Below are 18,982 nucleotides of genomic sequence, written 5' to 3'. Positions count from 1 at the left end.
CAATTCAGTTAAAATCAACAGTAGTAGCACTTTGTTTTGGTACAGAGTTCTAACTCATTCCAGAAAACCTGATATTTTAGACTAGACTCCTGAAAACATAAAATGCTAAACTCTGCACAGAGACGCTACAAAATACAGGGCTTGACATTAACTTTTTGAGGCACTTTCCTTCGGACAAGTACATTTACGTTTCACTTGTCCATGAATAAAAGTCACTTGTCCGGGTAAAGATTCATCATTTTATAAAAAAAATTGTGTTTTGCTAATGCAGAATTTGAACAAACCGTTGAAAGCATCCAAACACTATCAACATTAATACAATTCTGTTGAAACTGTAGAAACAAACGTGCCCCAACAATAGATTTCCCATTCAACAAGAAAAAAGGATCTCCAGACTCCATAATACAAAGTAATATGTTGCACGCCGGTGTGCAGAAGTTAATATATTGAGATTCTAAGTCAATATTTTAAAGTTTGTCATTACTTTCAGATTCCTAGTCAATATTCTAAGTTACTTAGTCAATATATTGAGATACTAAGTCGATACTTTGAGATATTGAGTCAATATATTGAGATTGTAAGTCAATATTTTAAATGTTTTTTAGGTTTGAGATTCTTTGTCAATATTCAGAGTTACTAAATCAATATATTGAGATACTAAGTCAATATTTTGAGATAAATCAATATATTGAGATACTGAACAATATATTGAGATATTAAGTCAATATTGAGATACTAAGTCAATATTTTGAGATAAATTAATATATTGAGATTCTTAGTTTATATTCTGAGATACTAAGTCAATATTTTGACCAGAGGTAGTGGTGACTACGGCTTGTTTATTGCTAAGGCAAAATTAAATGATTTATTAAAAATGTAACAACAATAACTTATTTCACCAGTAAGTTCCTGTTAAACGACAAAAACAACCACTGGATAGGAAAAGGGTATTTTACAACAACTTTGAATGCAGCACGACGCTGGCGCGGCGAATTTCAAGTGAACGCAACATCTGTGTTTTTCCGACAACAGCAGCGGCACACTGTCATATGTTCCTCTCCAGTGAAATACAGACACACCTTTACACCGTTTAGCTGTCAGCATTTTAACTGTTTAGTCCAGCTGCTAGCTAACGCTAGGCTAACGTTACTTGCTGTTGAGTGTAGTGTTAACTAGCGTAACATGCGGCGATGTTTAGGTTGCCCCTAACGTCCGTTTTCGGAGCATCCGAGAGAAGCTCAGGCATTTCAGTGGCACCGCGTTGCAATTCGGTCCGGTAGATAACGGTCATTAAGGCACCGGTGCCGTATTAGCACCGAGTCTCTCCTTTTCTGTCAACGATGTGGCGAGGAGGTAACGTTAAGGCGGAGTTAACAAGCTAACGTTAGCTAACTAACACCGGCAGGTTCACCGTGCTTTCATGCTGCATTGCTTACAGAGAACGAGCTGAACAGGGGGCTGGGTCTAACGTTAGCGGTCCGCTGACCGGGATTGCGGGGGAAAGAAATTATCGTTTCAAATCAGTAACATAGACGTAATGAGTGGCACATGACGTGAACTAACATGGCATTTTAGTTTGTTTGAGTTTTAACTTGTCCAGTGGGACAAGTAAATTTCTCTTCCACTTGCCCTACAAAAAATCCACTTGTCCCGGACAAGCGGACAAGCCTTAATGTCGAGCCCTGAAATAGTTGTTTAACGGGGTGATAGAATGCAAAACCGATTTTACCTTGTTATAGTTGAATAACGACAATTTGGTGGGTAAATAGGACATATATAGAACCTAAAAATCCCATTGACACCTCTTTCCTCTTCAAATCTCACAATTTGAAACTGCCTCTGAAAATGGGCGAATCTCAACTAACCACCGAGTTGACGTCAACTCGGTGGCTCCTCCTTATTTGGCTCTAGTCTCTATCTTTGTCACGCCCCAACATTTACATAGGCTACACCACTGATCTGAGATCAGGTAGTCTTCTGAATAGGTCGCGCAGATCTCAGAAATTGTATACATTGTTCATCTGCTATTTTACCACTAAATTCACTTCTGAGACTTTTTTATGCGAGAAATCAACTATGTAAATATAGGCCGTTTTACAAAAATTGATGGCTAATTGCAAATTTTGTCCGACTGTGTGTCGGAGTTCAGCGGCCGGTGCTGCCTGGGTTGCTGCCTCGCCGCCCGGCCTGTCTTCCTTCATAGACCCGGGCCTGCTGTGAGCTAGATGGACCTCCGTCACGGCTGGCAGCCCACAGTGCTCGATACCCGCGTAAAGTCACCGTTTCTGGGTTACTGGACTACCAAACGCTGCTGCCCTGATGGAGCTCCAGGGCCTCAAGCTCGCTGCTCTCCCTACCCTCTTCCTGCTAAATGGCCGGTGTGTGTGAGTGAGAGCGCGGTCAGAGAGCTTGTTACGCCCGCAATCTCTTACCACAGGTTCCAGTTAATCTTATAATGGATATGTGTGTTGAGTTATTTAAACAAACGATCGGGGAAATAATCGCCTCTTGTCTGCGAGTCTCATTGATAGAGCCTGTGGCTGGATGGAGCTCTATCAATGAGAGCTAGTTAGCCTCCTCTTACCGTGGATTTCCACCAGATGCATAACGGCTGCGGAACGGCTCCGAAACGGCGGTGGAGTCATTAGGACCCATTAAAGTCAATGTGTGTATTTCCACTGGCTGCATAACGGCTGTGTTCCGACTGCGTCCCAGCTCCGCCGGTCCGCAGCCCTCCGCAGCAGATACGCAGAGCTTCTATTTTTGCCGGACGCCGGAGAGCTCCGCAGCAATTCAGCACACGGCAGATAGTGCGGGACAGGAAGTCGACCACAGAAACAAAATAAATATTTTTTCAAAATAAAATACACCGTGCTCACGGCGGATCATATTTCCCTGCAGTACACCTTGAAAACACCGCACAGAGCTGTTTCCCCTCTACTCCTCTGGATGGAAACTAACTGTTGTTGGTTTTGTGGTTATATTCTACGTGAATTCGCGAGAACTTGTGGGTCCTCGTGGCTACAGCTGTATGGTCGCAGCCGTTCCGTAACAAATCCGGACCTGGTGGGTATTGACGGACGGTGGAGCATGCAGCAGACACGCAGCAGAGCCAGTCCGCAGCCGTTACGCATCTGGTGGAAATCCCCAGTTAGACCTCTGAAATTCACAAAAATGCATTAAATTGAAATCAGTGTTTTGTAAGGCCTTAGGGTAGCTGAGATATACATGCCGTGACAAAATTCAACCTGTAAATATACTCTAGTTATGCCGAAAGTGTAGCTAACTAGCCGCATTAAATTGACATTGGACTCAAGCGTTAGCTTTATAAGACCTTGGGGTAGCTGTAATATAAGTGGCGTGACAAAATTCAAACTGTAAATATACATAGTTATGCCGGCAGCTGGCGGAGCCCCAAGCCCTTGTAGTCCAGTAACCGAGAAACTGTGACTTTCACTGGGTATGGAGGTTGCCGCTTTCTCGTCAGACTGTGTGGAGCTCCTAAAGTCCGACACGTCTTACCAAATTTGCAATTAGCCATACATTTTCGTAAAACGGCCCATATTTGAGCTTTATATAGTTGATTTCTCGCATAAAAAAGTCTCAGAAGTGAATTTAATACTGAAATAGCAGAAAAACAATGTATAACTTTGCAGTGTCTGAAATATGAGACCTGCTGTCCAATGTATTTGTATGTGGTTCGCTCAAACCAATCAGCGCGCAGCTCATCTAAATATTCATGAGCATACCATATTTGGAAGTAAAGCACTTGGGCAATTTTCAGCCCAACCAATGTTACATACCCTATTAGGAGACATTAAGGAACAGTGTGAAATACCCTATATAATCATTCTATCACCCCTTTAAGAGAAAACTCAGATTGGACAGATAGTCTAGCTAGCTGTCTGGATTTACCCTGCAGAGATCTGAGGAGCAGTTAACCATAGTCCTCATAAATCCACCAGAGTTTAGAACGCCAACACAAAGAAAGCAGAAGGAAACAGAAAATACATGCCCATAAATAAAGGTCTAAAATGGCCAAAAAATAATCTAAAAAACAAAACAAAAAAGCATATACATGAAACTAGCCTAACATAAAATACTAGTGCGGTGCCCGTTGAAAACATGCCTGTATGTACTGGGCCGGCTGCTTGGCCTGTGGTATTGCTGCTTAAAGCTTCCTCGAGAATGGCTCATCTCATGAACTTCACACTCACACTACCTTGGCTCTTGAGCAATACACCTCCATCCATCCATCTTCGTCCGCTTATCCGGTATCGGTACCTCCCATGACATAATTGTGTTACATACCAAAGTCAGGGCAACTCACAGTTAGAAATACACTCTGATTCATGGGGAAAAACACCAAGAGCTTTACAAGCATAGTAGGCAACTGCCTGGGGACCGAGGTAAAAGGGCTCCAAACAGCTATAGATTTATTACAATGTTTAGATATTGATTTTTACTATTCTAACTTTGTACCACACATTGCACCATGATATATAATTTACAGAAGGCCCTGGGCGCAGGTGCATTTGCTATTGAAATGACACAGGCGCTGGACGGGAAATTGACAACTGTGTCGGTCTGAAACTAGCAAAGACACTTGCATCGGGCTTTGCCCTGCGCTGTGCTGGGTGCAAGATAGGGTCCTTATTGTCAAACGACCTCTTGTGGTTGTACAAATAACTGTTGTCTCTCGAAGCAAAGATGGAAGCAGCATGATTGGTATGTATCTGAAAACGGTTGCATGAATTGTTTCTACAGTGGCCAATGGTTTAGTTCAGTAGGCACATAGTGTGGCCAACATGAAAAGGGATGCGATTTGTTCTTATTGTAAATGGAAAAAACAATAACAATAAAATCCATAAAAATAGTAATATACAACAGAAGAAAATTAGGTGGTGGGTGGGGGGCTAGCCACAGTTATCATTGAGCAAATGGACAGCCTGAGAGAAGAAGCTCATCCTCTCTGAGTTTGTTCTCAGGCAGCGATAACGCCTCCCTGATGGCAGCAGAGAGAACAGTGAGTTGCTGGGGTGACTGGGTTCCTTGAGAATCTTTGTGGCCTTAGCCTTGCAGTGCCTGATGTAAATGTCCTGCACATCAGGGAAAGGAGCTCCAATGATCAGCCGAGCATTTTACAGCAATCACGTTTTAATGTTAAACATACATGTGGCACAGTGAATCTTTAGGATCAACTGGATCTGTGGATGGCTACCTTAGTGACTACCTTACCTATAGGCCAGTAAGCCTCATCAATGTTTTTTTTTCACAAATAGTAATGATTTATATTTGCTCATTATATGTTGGATTAATGTTAAGACATTTTAATTTGTTTTGTTTTTAAATTTGTTTTTAAGATAATTTTTGGGGGCTTTTCTGCCTTATATTGATAGGACAGCTACTGTAGGTGAGAAAGGGGAGGGAGAGTGGGAAGACATGCAGGAAATCATCACAGGTTGGACTCAAACCTCGAACCTCTGCGTCGAGGCATAAGCCTCTCAGTTAGGGCTGGGCAATATATCGATATTATATCGATATCGTGATGTGAGACTAGATATCATCTTAGATTTTGGATATTGTAATATCGTGATATGACATAAGTGTTGTCTTTTACTGGTTTTAAAGGCTGCAATACAGTAAAGTGATGAACTTTTCTGAACTTACCAGACTGTTCTAGCTGTTCTATTATTTGCCTTTTCCCCACTTAGACATTATGTCCACATTACTGATGATTATTTATCTAAAATCTAAGTGTGAAGATATTTTGTTACAGCACCAATTGTCAACCCTAGAATATCGCCGCAATATCGATATCGAGATATTTGGTCAGGAATATTGTGATATCTGATTTTCTCCCTATTGCCCACCCCTACTCTCAGTATATGTGCGCCTGCTCTACCCACTGATCCAGCCCGGCCACAAGACATTTTAATTTTTGAGAAATTTCAAAAAATTAACAATAACTCTGAGTGACTCTGACTCCTAGGGGTCCCGGACTCCTTTTTGAAGATCTCTGGCTTAATTAATTGAATTCCTTCAGAGCTATAGGAGTTGTCATGTAAGTAATCTTGTTCTTCTTTTTTCTGCACAGGCCCAGGTTGAACACCTCTGCTTGCTGTGAGATAAGGTGAACAGGTTTCGATCCTGATCTGTTGTTATACAGCTGGATCCTGATGATGCACCACTTGTTGTGTCTGCTGGTACTCAGCTCAGTAGCCCTGCAGGAGGCTGTCGGTAAGTTCCACTTTAACACTCACAAACATGCATGTCCATGTGGGTTCTCAGACAGAATCAGTATTGGTGTGGAGGATAACGTTAGAACTAGGTTTAGTTTAGCCCAGGCAGGAGTTAAGGTTAAGAGTAGTTTAGGATTTAGTTCGGGAATGAAAGTAAGACACCTTGCAGCTAAATATTAGATTAGATTAGATTAGATTTTTTTTATTGATCCCAAAAAAATGGGAAATAATGGTGTTGCAGCAGCAAAAATATCAGACACACAGCACACATACAGAGTATACATTAAATAATAGGAAACAATATATATTAATAATTGAATACTACACGAGCAATATTTAAAATATATACAATTTGGAAATAAAATGTACAACTGATTCAACAGATATAGATAAAGTTAATGTACAAGTTGGGGAGTAAAAATGTACAACTGTTTCCCTAGTAAAGATAGGATGTTGATAAACCTATTGTGCAAGGTTGTGCAAGGTGCATTCAGTGCAGTTGTGATGTATATGAGTCTTATCTCACACTCAGTGATGAAGTGTTAAAAAGTTTAATTGCCCGTGGTAGGAATGATTTCCTGTAGCGGTCCGTGCGACAACGAAGCTGTCGGAGCCTCTTAGAGAAGGTGCTCCTCTGTTGGGCCAGTGTGGGGTGGAGAGGGTGGTCCGGGGTTATCCATGATAGATAACAGTTTGTTCAGTGACCTCCTCTCCACCACAGCTTCAAATGTGTCCTGTTTGCAGCCATAACGGAGCCGCCGTCTTCCTGATCAGTTTGTTCAGCCTGTTTGTATCGCTGGGCTCCGATGCTGCGCCCCCAGCAGATGGCTGAGGAGAACAGAGCGCTGGCCACAACAGACTGGTAGAACATCTCCAACATTCTGCTGCACACGTTGAAGGATCTCAGCTTCCTCAGGAAATAGAGTCTGCTCATCCCCTTCTTGTAAACAGCAGTGCTGTTAATTTTCCAGTTCAGCCTGTTGTCGATGTTGACACCCAGGTATCTGTACTCCTCAACCATGTCCACATCTCCACCCAGAATGCAAAGGGGCTGCGGAGCCATTCCCTTCCTCCTGAAGTCAATCACCATCTCTCTGGTCTTATCCACGTTCAGCAGCAGGTGATTCTTACCAGACCACTCCACAAAGTTGTCCACCAGCGCTCTTTACTCTCCCTCCTGTCCATCCCTTATACACCCAACAACTGCAGAGTCATCAGAGAACTTCTGTAGGTGACATGACTCTGAGTTGTACTGGAAGTCTGTGGTGTATAATGTGAACAGAAAGGGAGACAGCACAGTCCCCTGTGGAGCCCCTGTATCACTCACCACCACATCAGACAGAACACGGTCCAGACGGACAAACTGTGGTCTGTCTGTCAGGTAGTCAGTGATCCAGGAGACTGTGGACGCACCGACACCCATCATCCGCAGCTTCTCACCTAGTAGCAGTGGCTGGATGGTGTTGAATGCACTAGAGAAATAAAAAAATGTGATTCTCACAGTGCTGCCACCGCCATCCAGGTGCAAATGAGCTCGCTGCAGAAGATAGATGACAGCATCGTCCACTCCCAGACGAGACTGGTAGGCAAACTGTAGAGGGTCCAGAGAAGATCTCACCTGCGGCCTCAGATAGGCCAAGACCAGCCTCTCCAGCACCTTCATCACATGGGATGTGAGAGCCACTGGGCGGTAGTCTTTGAGGCCAGATGGAGTCGACTTCTTGGGGGCCGGGACAAGGCAGGACGTCTTCCACAGCAGCGGCACTCTCTGCAGGCTCAGGCTCAGGTTGAAGACATACTGGAGTACACCAGACAGTTGACTGGCGCAGGTCTTCAGGACCCTGGGGCTGATGCCATCTTGGCCGGCAGCCTTGCGCTGGTGAAGCCTCTCCAGCTGTCTCCTCACCTGGCCAGGTGTGAATGAAAAGCAGGGGGGGGGGCTTGAAGTGTCAGTGGGGGGAGATGAGATGTGCTGTAGTTGTGGGAGGAGTGGGCTGACCACAGGGGGTGTGAGGGGTGAAGTGTGGGAGCAAGAGGGGGGGAGCAGAGAGGAGTATGGGGGGTTGGTGGAGTGGTAGAAGAGGCAGGGGATGGCTGTGAGCTAAACCTGTTAAATTAACAGTTCAGCTTGTTTGCTCTCTCCCGGCTGCCTGGTGTTGATCTTCTTCTACCCCCACACCCGGTGATCTCTTTCATCCCTGTCCACACCTCCCTCATATTATTCTCCTGTAGACTGGCCTCCAGCTTCCTCCTGTAGGAGTTTTTACATTCCCTCAGTTTATCCCGCAGTTTGTGCTGTACTCCCCTCAGCTCCTGTCTGTCCCATGACCTGAAAGCTTTCTTCTTCTCATTCAGAAGAACTTTCAGGTCACTGGTGATCCACGGCTTGTGAGTGGGAAGGCAGCGTACAGTCCGGGAGGGCATGGTGATGTTCTCACAGAATTTAATGTATTCTGTGATGCAGTCTGTCATATTATTGATGTCCTCCCCATGTGGTTCACAGAGCACGTCCCAGTCTGTAGACTCAAAACAGTCCTGCAGAGCCTCCTCAGCCTCCTGAGTCCACCTCCTCACAGTCCTTGTTTGGACAGGCTGTACAAGAGGAACATACTCAGGAGACAGCAAGACAAGGTTGTGATCTGATTTGCCAAGGGGGGGAAGGGCAGTGGCACTGTACGCATCCTTGGCATTTGCATACAGGAGGTCCAGAGTTTTATTGTCTCTTGTGGGGCAGTTAACATATTGTTGAAAGTCCGGGAGGGATTTATCCAGTGAAACATGATTAAAATCCCCAGTGATAACCATGAAGGCATTGGGCTGCTGCGTCTGAAGTTGTGAGACAGTGGTGTGGATGCCGTCGGCAGCTGCCTCCGCATCAGCAGATGGTGGGATGTAAACAACGATCACTGTGGTGGACGTAAATTCCCTTGGAAGATAATACGGGCAAAACCCCACAGCAAATATGTTACAACCATACATTGTTTGGTCAAAATGCAACAAAATAACCTGGTTCTTTTGGAACTGTGATTATTGCCATGCATGATACTACAACACACAAAAGCAAGGCTAACATTTATGCTAATGTAACGGAAATAATGAAGGAAAATAAAGTAATTCATACTAATGCATAATTCATTTGAATTAATTTAAACACAGCCCATGTGCCAATTCTAAAACACATTGCAGAATTAACGTTGTTCCTTTGCTGCCTCACTGGGAAAGTTTCTATTCAACTTAAAGGCAATATTTGACCAAATTTCCAGAAAATCTGCAAAATAAAATGCAAATCAATGCACGTTTCCATTCACAGCTGTTATGGAAGATTTAGCAGTTGGTTCATTGCTAATGCTCCAGTCGGGTGCTCATTGAGGAAAAAGAAGACACTAGGAAACCACAATGCCAGTCAAATCTCAAACACTAAAAACTGATTTAAGAAAACATGATGTAAATGATTTATTTCATGTATTTTTGCATTAAAAACAATTATTGCATAATTTATGACAAATTCCGTACGAAAAGTGTTTTTATTCCTACTCCCAAAAAAATATTTTTCCTCTGGGCTGAAGGGAATTGTTGGAGGAATTTCAAAGTGTGATGATAAAAAAGTCCTTGTGACGAGGAGCCTGGTTGGACTGACATCATTAGACCACCATGCACTGGGTCACAGCTCAGAGCCGTGTGTGGGCAGCCTGTACAGTAGTGATGGATGGAGCCTCTTACCTGGAGAACAGATTTACTCTCACCCTTCAACAGAACTACACCTCAGGATAAACATTGCTTGTTACTTGGCATTGGACAGTCCCAGTTGTATTTCTAAGATGCTGTGTTATGCCACTGGAATTTATCATTTTCTCACCTACACTGTATAGGACTCTCATCTTTTGGTTTAGTTTAAATGACATTTTCTAAATTCAGTACAGTAGCACGATAGTGATGCCTTCAAGCAGTAGCATGTCCAGAATATATGAGTCTTCACATTGCACCTAAAACCTTTACAACAATGTAAATATCAAATTTGTTAATTTAAGTCTGCTTTTACCACTTTCAAACAAGGACATCTAATGGTGTATACACATATAGCCGACGGGCGACCGTTGACAGAAAACCTCGTCGATATGATCAGTCGCGTCCCCGAGGTCCAAAAAACTGCCACAGAACAGACCAAAAAGACGAGAGGAGACGAGACGTAATACATCTCTATAACAGCAGGCAGCGCTAATCTGTAATGTTGCCCAAGAAATGAAAACATTTTCTCCGGATATTCTGAGCCAGACTGTCATGGCGGCCGTTCAGAATATGATCTCATATTGTACTAAAATAGTTCACTGAAACGTGTTTCTGAAAACATTTTAAGCGAGAAATAGGCCATGCAGTTGCTGAATCTGTCTTCATTTCAGCTCAACAAAGGTCAGTTTAAAAGATTTTCATCAGATTTTGAGAGACTCTAGTCACCTCATTCCGCTCGTCATTTCCGGGTGAGTCCCGATGGCCCTGGCACGGGACACACCGAACAGATTTGAGTCACTGACCTCGCCAGACTGTCCCACGGCCGATAATCGGCCTGGTGTGTCCCAGCCCTTAGAGTCTGTGTTCTACACCTGCAGCTGGTTCAGTGTTCATGCTGAGCCGACATGTTGTCTAATGATGAAGCTGTAGTCTCCCCACAGTGTCAGTGGGCAGTTTTACTCCTGCAGACAATAATACGCTCTGCATCTGGCTTCAAAGATAGACTGCAGACTGACTACACTCTTCCATTAGAACAGCCAGACTAAATAAAATAGGCTTATTCCTTATTGGGGTCATAAAGCTTTACAGAATGAAGGTAGCTTTTCTGTAGCTTTTCACATTTGGAAATCAAATTTTCACATTCAAAACATTTCAACAGTCACAGCTCTGTCAATAAATCCATTTAGAACCATCACATAGTTTTGTTCTAATCTCTGGCAACCTAAATGTTGTAAAGATATTTATATCATATTTAAAGCTAATTTGATGGATTCTCATAGAAAGAACATCTGTTTGTTGCAATGGTTGCTATATACTGTACTTTTTATATACAGTATAATTACCCTTCCTCTTCATCTGATAGAAACACAGAGTAACAGGAAACAGCACAAACCCAGGGAAGATTGTCATAAAGTCACTAAATCAGCAAACACATTTGATACATATGGTTAAAACTAAGAAAAGAGGTTTGTGGCACAGGTTTCAGTGTCTGATTAGTGTGTTGTTAAAAATTTTGTTTCCAGGGGGAGACGTGTGTGTATCGGGTCATGACAGTGGGCCATTGTTTGAAGAACAGCCAAGCAGTTTAATCTACCCAGAGGGCCTGAGTGAAGGCAAAGTGACCCTAAGCTGTCAGGCCAGGGCCAGTCCAACTGCATCCTACAGGTGGGTAACACAAACCCACACACACACACACACACACACACAACACACACACACACACACACACACACACACACACACACACACACACACACACACACACACACACTCAGGCATTTCAAAGAACCTGGCCTATGAAGATTTCTACCACTGGAGTTCCTCCAAAGTTGCTGACAAATTGGTGAATATGTTACATGATACGAAAGTTTACAAGTTGGGATATTGTACTTCAACAAAAGAAACACCACTGGAATAATAATGTAATGTATTAATGTAGTGTATGAAATAGTACATTTAAAAAATATGACTCACTTTTTTCATTGGTTTTCATCTTCAAGAATTTAACAGAGATGATCACCCAAAAGCCAACACCTGCTGAAGGTGACAGTTTTTATAACCAAAAGCATTAAATAATAGATGAGCCGATGATATTGTATGATACTGACGGCTGACACAGTAGCTGAGTCCTCCAGATTCAGGCTCTATTTCTCAGCTGTATTTGGAGGAGCTTTTGATCTGAGATGATGTTGACGCAGTATGATACACTGTATTATCATATTTCTCTCTTATTTCAAGCATGACACAGAAATCACATCGAGCAGTTCACAAATTTTCTGTGCATGTATCGGTATTTTTTCTGTATTTCTATATACATATCAATCTGTATCAATCTCAAACACTTACACTAGTGATAGGAAAGTCCACAACTACAACTTTTGTCATGTTATGTAATTCTTCAATATATTTGATATTGTGAATATAAATCATACCTATGTGGATGATATGCATGTGAAGCATATTTTGGGTGGATTTTGTGGAGTTTAGATAAATCACAAAGGTGAATATATAAAGTCCATTCATAAGATAACATAGGAAGAAACCTTTATTGTCATTATATTACAATGAATATAACAAAATTGCAAATGCCTTTCCAAGCGGTGCTTAAAGGTCCCATGGCATGAAGATTTCACTTTATGAGGTTTTTTAACATTAATATGCGTTCCCCCAGCCTGTCTATGGTCCCCCAGTGGCTAGAAAAGGGCGATAGGTGTAAACCGAGTCCTGGGTATCCTGCTCTGCCTCTGAGAAAATGAAAGCTCAGATGGGCCAATCTGGAATCTTGCTCCTTATGAGCTCATAGGGAGCAAGGTTACCTCCCCTTTCACTGCTTTTGCCCAAACGAGCAAAGAGACAGTTGGTCAAGGCCACACCCCCACCTTCCACCTTGCCCCCCCTCTCTCCTCCTCAATAGCTACAGACACATAAATGGCACATACTAAGGAAAGCTCATTGTGGGACTGGCTCTAGTGGCTGTAATTCTGCACCAAGGCTGAATTTCGGGAAAGAGACTTCAGATACAGTATTAGGGGACCACTAAGGTCTATATAAAAGCATCCAAAGAGCACCATGTCATGGGACCTTTAAAAGAAATTATGTTGCACACATCTGTATATAACATAAACACACACACACACACACACACACACACAGTCAACCATATTGTACATCGCATAGCAACATTCATCATATAACAAGGGCAGGTAAGTAAATATATAGCACAGACATGAATGCAGTGAGTGTATATTATGTACAGTATTAGAAGTAGTAGTAGAAACTGGTGGCAAGCCCACTAGTGTGAAATCCTGGGAAGTGGGGCGATCCCCTATGTGAAACAATGCGTACATGGACACACACTGTAATGGTGCGTTCTTTTTGTCCACCGAAGTCGTTTTACGAGTTGTTTTCCGGAGTTACGACCCGGAAGTTGCAAAAAGAACGCCCCCGAGGTCGTATTTACAACTCGTCAAGTCGTCTGAACTCAGAGGACCCCGAGCTCACTTTCAAAGATGGCTACGTCGTGCATCACACGTAGTAAACATTGTGGTTATCTACAATTTTAAGCACTTTTGTCTTTGTTGTAACCAAATGAAGAAGTCGTACACATAGCGCTGTATACTGCTACCTATAGGCATGTCGCTACAGTCTTATTAGGAGTTAAATACCGCCTAATTAGTTATTTTCTAGCTTGTGCAGCTGAAATTGGCTAGAGACGCTCGGTTGCTATATGACAACAATGGCTTTAAGCCGAGTCTTGAGCAGAAAGCAGAGCAGTAGCCTAACGTTAACGTTAATCAAAACATAATTTTCATGTATCAAACTGTGAAATATATGTGTGTAATATGCCAATAACTGGGTGAATAGAATCCTAAATGTTACTAAAAATGTTACAAAAATCCATCTTTTCTCCGACTCGTAGTATTGTGTGACAAAAAGAATGCAACAACCCGCAGTTATTCGTTTTTCGACACGGATGTGACGTCACGCTCGAGCTACTAGTCGCGATTACAAGACAAAAAGAACGCACCATAAGGCCTGTTCTGATCTGGTTTTAACATCCGTCATGAGTGATCCGATCACAAGTGGAGAGCTCTAAGAATGTGAGTGACCACATGTGATCGGATCTCACTTCCCCACTCTATGTGCGAATAAACACGTACATCATTGCCCTTTGCATAGAGGCTGGTTGTGTGTGTATAAATGTCAGTTGTTACTCTCACATAAATTATATTCATCATCATTAGAAATGTACTATGACTAAGGTTAATGAACAAACGTTGCCAAGAGTCTGTCTGTGTGCCGACATAAGGATGTCTACTGACAGAGCCGGGACCTGTGCAGGAGAGAAAGATGTCTCTGTGTGTTCACCTCTCAGTACATTTGTAGCTTCTAACTGAATCTGTGGTTTGAATTTTAGTTTCTATATTATATCTGCTTTATTTTACAATTCATGTTTGCAAATACTGTAGAAGTCGTGTTTAGTTACTGCTTCTGAAGACCAACATTTCCTGATTTTGCTTCATAAGACAACGCTGTGGGGATAGTGGCCCTCATTTATAAAACGTGTGTACGACCTAAAACAGGCGTAGGACAGGCGTACGCCGATTCCTACGCAAAGCTCGGCATTTATCAATTTGAACGTGAGTGTAGGCTGTGATAAAATCTCATGTCTGGTCTGAACTCGTGTACGCAAGTTTTCGAGTCAGTGTGGACTTGCAGTGCAGCATATAATCAGTTTAACAGGAGAAGGAGAAGTCATCAGTTGATCACTTATCAGCAATGGCAGATCTGGCTCTTTTAGAAGACCTCTATGCGCCAGTACAACAGTGCACACGTACGCGCACGTGCCACGGTGGAGCGCTCCATCGGATTGTTTAAGGGCAGATGGCTTGCATCAGTGGGGGGGACCCTATACACGGCAGAAAAAGTCTGCAACATTGTTTTAGCCTGTGGGGTTCTGCACAACATCTCGCAGGAAAACTGGGTGCCATAAATGTAGTGATGCGTTCCCCCAGCCTGTCTATGGTCCCCCAGTGGCTAGAAAAGGGCGATAGGTGTAAACCGAGTCCTGGGTATCCTGCTCTGCCTCTGAGAAAATGAAAGCTCAGATGGGCCAATCTGGAATCTTGCTCCTTATGAGCTCATAGGGAGCAAGGTTACCTCCCCTTTCACTGCTTTTGCCCAAACGAGCAAAGAGACAGTTGGTCAAGGCCACACCCCCACCCTTCACCTTGCCCCCCCTCTCTCCTCCTCAATAGCTACAGACACATAAATGGCACATACTAAGGAAAGCTCATTGTGGGACTGGCTCTAGTGGCTGATGGAGCCAGATGACCCGATGCCCAGAGAGCAGTGTCCAGCACAGCCCCAACTGGGGGCTATACGAAGGAGACAGGATATTTCTCGCTTTTAAAAGGTAGCCTATAGTGTTATGTTTGGCAATTATATTCAATACAGGAAACATGACGATGCACAACATTTTTATTTTTTCTTCAGGTTTTCATTTCTCTGTCGTGAATGATTTATTTCTGCCACTGACCGAGTTATTTCGGCTTGTTTTTCCAGCCCCTCTGCTGTCAGGGGACAGGGTCGAGGTGGTGGTCCAGCACGGGGGGCGGAGGACACGCACTCTCCCTCAGCTGTTGCCTCGTTCTGACTCATGAAAAAAATCACGAGTAAAGTAAAAGACAATGCATAAACTCCGCTACCTTGTGTTTATTTAAATATAGGTACACCTACATGTAGGCCTAACAAATTGCAATAGAAGCCTGTATATTACTATTAGGACTATAGAAAATGTGTCAAGGATGTATAAATTAAATAGGCTAAACTTCAGCTGGAGTCCGATTTACTACGGCAACTGATCACTGACCGCATCAGTGATCTCTTTTCATCCCGCATTCTTTCTACAGCCTTTAATAACAGTTTTCAGGCTCCCAAAAAGTACACACGTTAGTGCAAATGAACCTGAGATATCAGGGTTTCAATCTCCACCTCTGAAAAGTGCCGCTTCTCAGCTGGATTACGTCTCGCCATGTCGTAAATTGTAGGGGCGAGGCCTCAAAACTGAGAATATATTGGGGCGTGATATTTAAATGACAATCGTTTCCAGCCGCTGCATTTATCAATGTACAACTATTCTTACGCTCAGATTGGTGTGATACGAACGTTTCATGAATCACACGTGAAGCCTGTGTAAGATGATTTCTGCGCTCATATCTGCGCTGGTTTCTACGTTAGGTTGATAAATGAGGGCCAATATGTCTGGCAGTGCAAGACTAATAAATAACAAAATGTTGCGACAGAAATGGTTGTAATAATATCCTACATATTGGTGAATTCTGGGACATTTTATGAAACTAAAATTAGGTTATTGTATACCTGCGGCTGCTTTTTCCAGGCAAGCACAAGGCACAGAGCTCCAGAAAGCCAGGGAAGCAGGATTTTTTAAGTGGGCTGGCACAGGTAGAGCTGAAGATCTTTGCCGATGGGTTCGGTCTTAATTTGTATAATTTTACATGGGCTTGGGCCATGCTCGAGCTTGCGCTGGGGGGGAAATGATCAAATGTCAGGTGATGCGTTTGGATTAGCGCGAAAATGGATGCTGAGGAGGTGAAACGGAGGCTGGCCTCTGGCGATTACGTTTTGGTTGCACCGGCAAAGAAAGCAAAGACTGAGGTGTGGAAAACTTTTGACCATGTGCATAATGACAATAATGAGCCAGTGTATAAATGACTCATTCTTGACAAAAGGCAAAAGAGCTCTGTGAGTGCTCACATTTGAATAATTTCGGGCTGTAAACGGGTTCGGGCTTTTAAAAGGCTCTCAATCAAAATGTACTTCTCGGGCTCGGGCCAGAGCTTGTTTTTATTTACAATAAATTGTATATCCATATACAATACACATTTCCAATAGGCTCTTAATGCAAAAATGTGGATAGTCATCAAGGATACATTAATTGGTCATGTGACAAGGGCTGGGAAGATTTGCGATTGGCAGAACAGGCAGCAAAGTGACAGTAGTCTGATCCAATGGAAATCACAATTTGTCAGATTGACAGCACTCTAGCCAATGGATTGAGGGGGGAAATCATATTTCAGGGGGGCCAGGTGCCACCCTGGGCCCCCCCTCTAGACCTGAACCTGGATATAAGAGCAGGCAGCATCGGAACAAAAACACAGATCATCACTGACAGTATGATAATAACATCCAAAACACACAATTCACTCTCAGTGGTTTCTGTGACATGAGAAATACTTTGAATGAGTATGTAGTTCCATTTACCGTAGAGTTGGTGGTCCTTAATGTGGCTCAGAATTCATTCCCGTCCTCACTGCTATTAAAATTTGAACACATGCAGCTCAAACCATGTGGTCTGAGTGATCAGAGCTCAATGCGTTCTGACTGAGTGTTTTCACCTATACTTAGAGCTGTCCACTTGTGATCCGATCACTCAGATCGGATTATAATACCAAGCCAAAACGGAGCTTAACACTCTGGAACCATGTACTTGTCAGTTGTGTTTATTATTTATTCATTTTTTGGTTGTGTTCGTATCACTTTGCCCTGCTCTCTACTTGATGTTTCTTTTATTTTCCCCTGTAAAAGTTTTTTTTGTTGGAGCGTTTTCCTTACCCAATACCAAGGTCAAAGGACAGTTGGTGTCGTATGCTGTACAGATTGTAAAGCCCTCTGAGGAAGATTTGTGATTTTTTGATATTGGGCTATAAGCAATAAGTTGACTTAACTTGACTCTTTGTCTTACAGATGGCTTGTGAATGGCACAGAGGTCCCGCTGGGTTTGGACCTGCGCTACACACTGGTGGCCGGCAACCTTGTGATCAGCAGCCCTGAGCCTACTCGAGACACAGGCTCCTATCAGTGTCTGGCCATCAACCGCTGTGGCACCATCATCAGCCGAGCAGCTAACCTCAAATTTGGCTGTGAGTGAGAACAGGCGGTTGACCTTTGACCTGTCTGAGCTGCCTGAGGGGCTCACTGTGGTGGCAGAGATTGAAGGCATTAGAAAGGCTATTCAGAGGATTTACCACAAATGTACATTGGTTACTATCAACTGTGTACTATTGCTGTTTCTCTTACGATCTGTATACAATATATGACAGTGATCTTTTTTTCCATTACTTCTCTTTTTCTACTCTACACCTTTGCATGTTTCTGCAGACCTCCATGACTTCCCTCCAGACAGCAGGAGTCCTCAGACAGCATATGAAGGAGTAGGAACTTTCCTGGCCTGCCAGCCCCCTTTACATTACCCAGGTATCCACTCTACTTCATGGCTCCTGGAAAACCTGAAATATTACACACTAGTTATTCTGTATTTAAATCACCTGAAAGATGAGAGAGACAGTTAAATACCATTAAAAAATAATGTGCTGTTAGCTGGAGCTGATAAGGGTCGGATAAGGGTCACAACTTGTGGTTCACAGGTCACAGTGTTTAAAATTAGCAGAATTATTAACCTCTTTTGGGATAAGGTGAATATAAAACACAATTTTGACTGGCTCTGCTGACCGTTTCCGTATTGAAATCAACCCAATAAGTTCCGACTGTATTACAAAGTAATGTGAATTGCACCCACCTGTCTCCTCTCCAGCTCTGTCCTACCGCTGGTTGATCAACGAGTTTCCCAACTTCATCAAGAAGGACGACGGCCGCTGGTTTGTGTCGCAGGTGACAGGTAACTTGTACGTGGCTAGAGCAGAGCCAAATGACACGGGGAACTACTTCTGCTTCACCACCATCAACATGGACATCAGCACCAAGAGCACCTTCAGCAAGGCCAACGCACTCACTGTCCTGCCCGATGGTACGACTCGTCTGTTAGCTCCACCACGGACGTCTGCACAAACTGTGTAACTGATGAACCAATATGAGCACACACAGGACAGAGAGAGCTTATGTTTAAAGTGATAACTATTTAGCAACCTAGTGGTTATTATTGATTAGGCCTGGGTATCTGAGCTCAACTGAGTTCCAGTACTACACCTCAGGTT

General features: G+C 43.2%; 1 protein-coding gene across 1 annotated transcript in view; it reads left to right on the top strand.

Moving 5' to 3' along the window:
- Positions 1 to 18,982, top strand: part of cntn2 (contactin 2) — a 99,573-nt gene that overhangs the window by 39,491 nt on the left and 41,100 nt on the right. Inside the window, exons 2-6 of the mRNA XM_039798836.1 lie at positions 6,098 to 6,240; positions 11,492 to 11,633; positions 17,736 to 17,911; positions 18,150 to 18,245; positions 18,583 to 18,795. Coding sequence (XP_039654770.1) covers positions 6,180 to 6,240; positions 11,492 to 11,633; positions 17,736 to 17,911; positions 18,150 to 18,245; positions 18,583 to 18,795 — 688 coding nt within the window. The 5' untranslated portion in view covers positions 6,098 to 6,179. The remainder of the gene's footprint in view (positions 1 to 6,097; positions 6,241 to 11,491; positions 11,634 to 17,735; positions 17,912 to 18,149; positions 18,246 to 18,582; positions 18,796 to 18,982) is intronic.

This window comes from Perca fluviatilis, chromosome 4, assembly GCF_010015445.1.
Source record: "Perca fluviatilis chromosome 4, GENO_Pfluv_1.0, whole genome shotgun sequence".
In the NCBI taxonomy this organism is placed as follows: domain Eukaryota; kingdom Metazoa; phylum Chordata; class Actinopteri; order Perciformes; family Percidae; genus Perca; species Perca fluviatilis.
Note: the sequence above shows the minus strand (reverse complement) of the source record. Positions and strands in the feature narration are given on the sequence as shown.